Source organism: Propithecus coquereli, unplaced genomic scaffold (assembly GCF_000956105.1).
Source record: "Propithecus coquereli isolate 6110/MARCELLA unplaced genomic scaffold, Pcoq_1.0 Scaffold121, whole genome shotgun sequence".
NCBI lineage: Eukaryota > Metazoa > Chordata > Mammalia > Primates > Indriidae > Propithecus > Propithecus coquereli.
Genome location: NW_012136192.1, coordinates 528,628 through 532,012, shown reverse-complemented (window position 1 = coordinate 532,012; position 3,385 = coordinate 528,628). Strand labels below are relative to the sequence as shown.

Below are 3,385 nucleotides of genomic sequence, written 5' to 3'. Positions count from 1 at the left end.
ATTTCCCCAGAGGCCCAGGGAGAAGAGAAAAGATTATGCTTCCAGAAGAAATGATCAGTTTAGATTAATAGGAAATCTATTTTAGCTGCCTACGGAGGACGTGTGCACTGACTTCTCTCGGGGCGATCACTGAAAATCGAGGGCACGTCATCTGCGTGGAGTAGCATGCTATTTTAGGGACACTTTCGAGTCACTGAAGCATTTCATTTGGTCCACTGACACAATTCCTGGATTTCAGAGTCACTGGATAACCCCAAGCTTTGGTAGCACCCTATCTCAAAGTTCTAGACAAAAAAAGATTTTGTAGTAGGCTGTATTCAAAGAGAACAGAAGTGTCCTCCAGCCAGCATCTGGTGGCCATTGTGGGGGGAGGGATAGCAAGGGGCGGGAGAGGGATTCCTCCCGCAAAGACCCTGCTCCCCCCAAGTTTCCCAGCTGTCGTCCCCCTTCCCCTTTGATCCTGCTTCATCCCAGTAAGTCCACTAGGAAACAGGGCCCAGCTTTCATTTGAGGGTACATCCTTGCCTTTAATTTATTGCATGTTGCACGATAAGCATTTTTCAGTGTTGCCACATAGTTTTTCAGAGTTTGTGATTGTGATTGGTAGGGTGACATTCCATAGTGTGGACGTGTTCTGATTGACTCACCCGTGGCCCTGCTGGGGGGCAGCAGAGCTGCACCCCTCCCTCTGTTTATGTGAATAGGGCTGCGATAAACAGCTCCATCTGGTTTGTGAACTTGTGACCAACGTGTTAGGAAATCTTAAGATGTGAGGTACATACAATCAGGGAAATTTATAGCCTTCCAGTTTGATAAGAGTTAGGCTGGTGTAGGTTCAAAATATTAGAGTTGTAAAATCTTTCCCCGTGGGGCCCTTTTGCAGTTGTCTAGTTACCCCTTAACTCTGACTCCATCTTGTCTCTTTAAATTTTATTTATATTTCCCTATGCAAATTGTCCTGGCTTCTGTTTTCCAAGGGCCCTTTTATCTGTATTTTTGTTTCTTTATTTGTTTGCTTGTTTTTAGAGACAGGGACTTGTTCTGTCTCGCAGGCTGCAGTGCAGGGCGTTGTCATAGCTCACCATAGCCGCAAACTCCTGGGCTCAAGTGATCCTCCCATCTCAGCCCCCAAGGAGCTGGGACTACAGGTGTGCTCCACCACACCTGGCTAATTTTTTAAAATTTATCGTAGAGATGGGATCTTGCTATGTTGCCCAGGTTAATCTACAACTCCTGGCCTCAAGCGATCCTTCTACCTCAGCTTCCCATAGTGCTGGGATTATAGGCATGAGCCATTGCACCTGGCCCCTTTTATTTTTTGTATCACCTGCACAGAGAGGCCGTATCCTTTTATTCTAGGCCCTGCGCCTGTGGCCTGGCCTCAGCTGACACTGCCCTCCTCACAGCCTCCCCAGCTCAGCTCCTTCCCGGGATTTGTCTACAAAAGCACTGATGGTACTTCCCCCGACCATCTCCTGAAGAGTCTCCTCCCATCTCAGTCAGAAACTCCACCTAACCTGCCCCGTTTTTTTGCTTAGTTTCTTTCTTCTACTCTGGTCGCTGAGCCCTTCAGACCCCATAGAACTTCTGCCTCTCAGTTTGGGGGCCCTGGGCACTGAACTTCAGTTCAGAATCCTGCCTCTCCCCGCCGCGGACACCCACAGTATCAAGTGCTCCCTGTCCTGGGACTTTGGAATTTGCTCCATTAAATCCAAAGAATCTGCTTGACTAAACTGCCCCTCAGTCTGGGTCCCTTATCAGTCCACAGGGACTCAGAGAGAGTCTCCCCTTCCTGGAAAGAGGGCGGGGGGGGAGTCACAAGGCCCAAGGTCTATCCCTGGTAGACTCCCAAATTGCCGAGTGGCCCAGGGCCAGCCACATCCCCTCTCTGGGTCTTCCTACTCATCTTTGAAATGAGCGTGGTTGGATGAGACGTTCCTGAAGGGCTCCGATGGTCAGCGAGCCCCATGGCAGGCCAGGGCTCCAGCTTGGAGACTCAGGAGGTGGGAAGGTTCCCTCCAGGGCCTCTCAGCCCAGCTCTGTGTCTTTCAAAGAGAAAGACTTCAGCAGTTACCGGGGAAGCTTGGTTAATGCAGAGGCCCTGGGTTCACTGGAGAAATTGTGTCTTTGTGCGGGTTGACCCAGCCACCACTGAATCACAAATCGTTTGTAGTGAATGCGGTCATCCATTGTAAAGACTAAGATCTGGCTATAATTTTCTCTGGATTCATGTTTGTTTCTTCTGTCTTCCACAGGGCGGTCCAGGAGGTTCCAGCACTGGATTTGGAAACTTCGAGGAAATTGGGCCCCTTGACAGAGATCTCAAACCTCGAAGAACCACCTGGGTACAGTGAAGACAGCCCCTAGCTGAACCTGCCCCATGGCCTCTCAGAGGCAGGGCCCCACCCACCCTACCCAACTCTGGGTGGGGCACAGGTGCAGCAATCCAGCCACCGAGCCTTTCCTCTTCCCGGGAATACTGAGCCCCTGGGCTCTTGTCCACAGGCCTCCTCTCCCCCAGCTTCACTGCCTGTTTCTCAGGACAGTTTATTACGCACCGGTCTCTCTTGCCTTCTCCGATTTGATGACCTTTCTCTCCATCGTCCCACACCAGCAGACACCCCAGACCCTGCATGACCCCCCTGTTGGCCATCTCTGCAGTCTCAGATTCCAGGGTCCCACCCTCCAGCCACAACTTCCAACCCTTTTCTCTCCTACCCTCCTACCTTGCATCTTGACTTCATCCCTCATCCCCTCCCCATTTGATGTCTCTGGGTCTTCTCCCACCTCCCCCTCATTCGTAGCATCCCTTCCTTCTCTAACCCCTCCTGGCCAACCGCGTGAACCCCCAGCTCCCTATCCTTCTCCCTTCGCAGCTTCACCAAGCCCGGCCTTGGGTCAGTCCCACTGTCCACTGCTTGGTCCCTACTCCCAAGCTGCCAAACACCGATGGACAGAAACGCATCACCCGCCGGTTGGGCTGTCGCACGTTGTGGGCTTCACCCAGGCTGTGGCTGTCCTTGGCTCTATGCTTCTGCTCTCCCGGTGGCATCTGTTGCTACAAATGTGCTCCACTGTCCTTGGGGCGCCTCCTCCAGCCTCCCTCTCCCATCAGGCGCTAACCTATCTTTGCACACACTGTCCTCTTGGCCCGGAACGTTCCTGTACTTCGTTGCAACTGAAGTGTCAGTTGCTAGAGCAGCACAGAGTGCCCCACTGGCTTGTCCCCAAGCCTCCCAGAACTAAAAGGGCAGTGCGACGGGACATATGTGCATCATATGTCCGGTGACTACTGAACAAGGAGTGGGGAGACCAGGGCCCTAGTCCTGAGGCTGCCGTTACCCATCCAATTTTGTGACCTTGAACACACCCTGGACTCTTTCTG

At 52.3% G+C, this 3,385-nt stretch overlaps 1 protein-coding gene across 1 annotated transcript in view; it reads left to right on the top strand.

Moving 5' to 3' along the window:
• The window catches only part of SCPEP1 (serine carboxypeptidase 1), a 64,077-nt gene that overhangs the window by 17,998 nt on the left and 42,694 nt on the right, over positions 1-3,385 (top strand). The window contains exon 2 of the mRNA XM_012665672.1: positions 2,256-2,345. Within this exon, the coding sequence (XP_012521126.1) occupies positions 2,256-2,345 (90 nt within the window). The remainder of the gene's footprint in view (positions 1-2,255; positions 2,346-3,385) is intronic.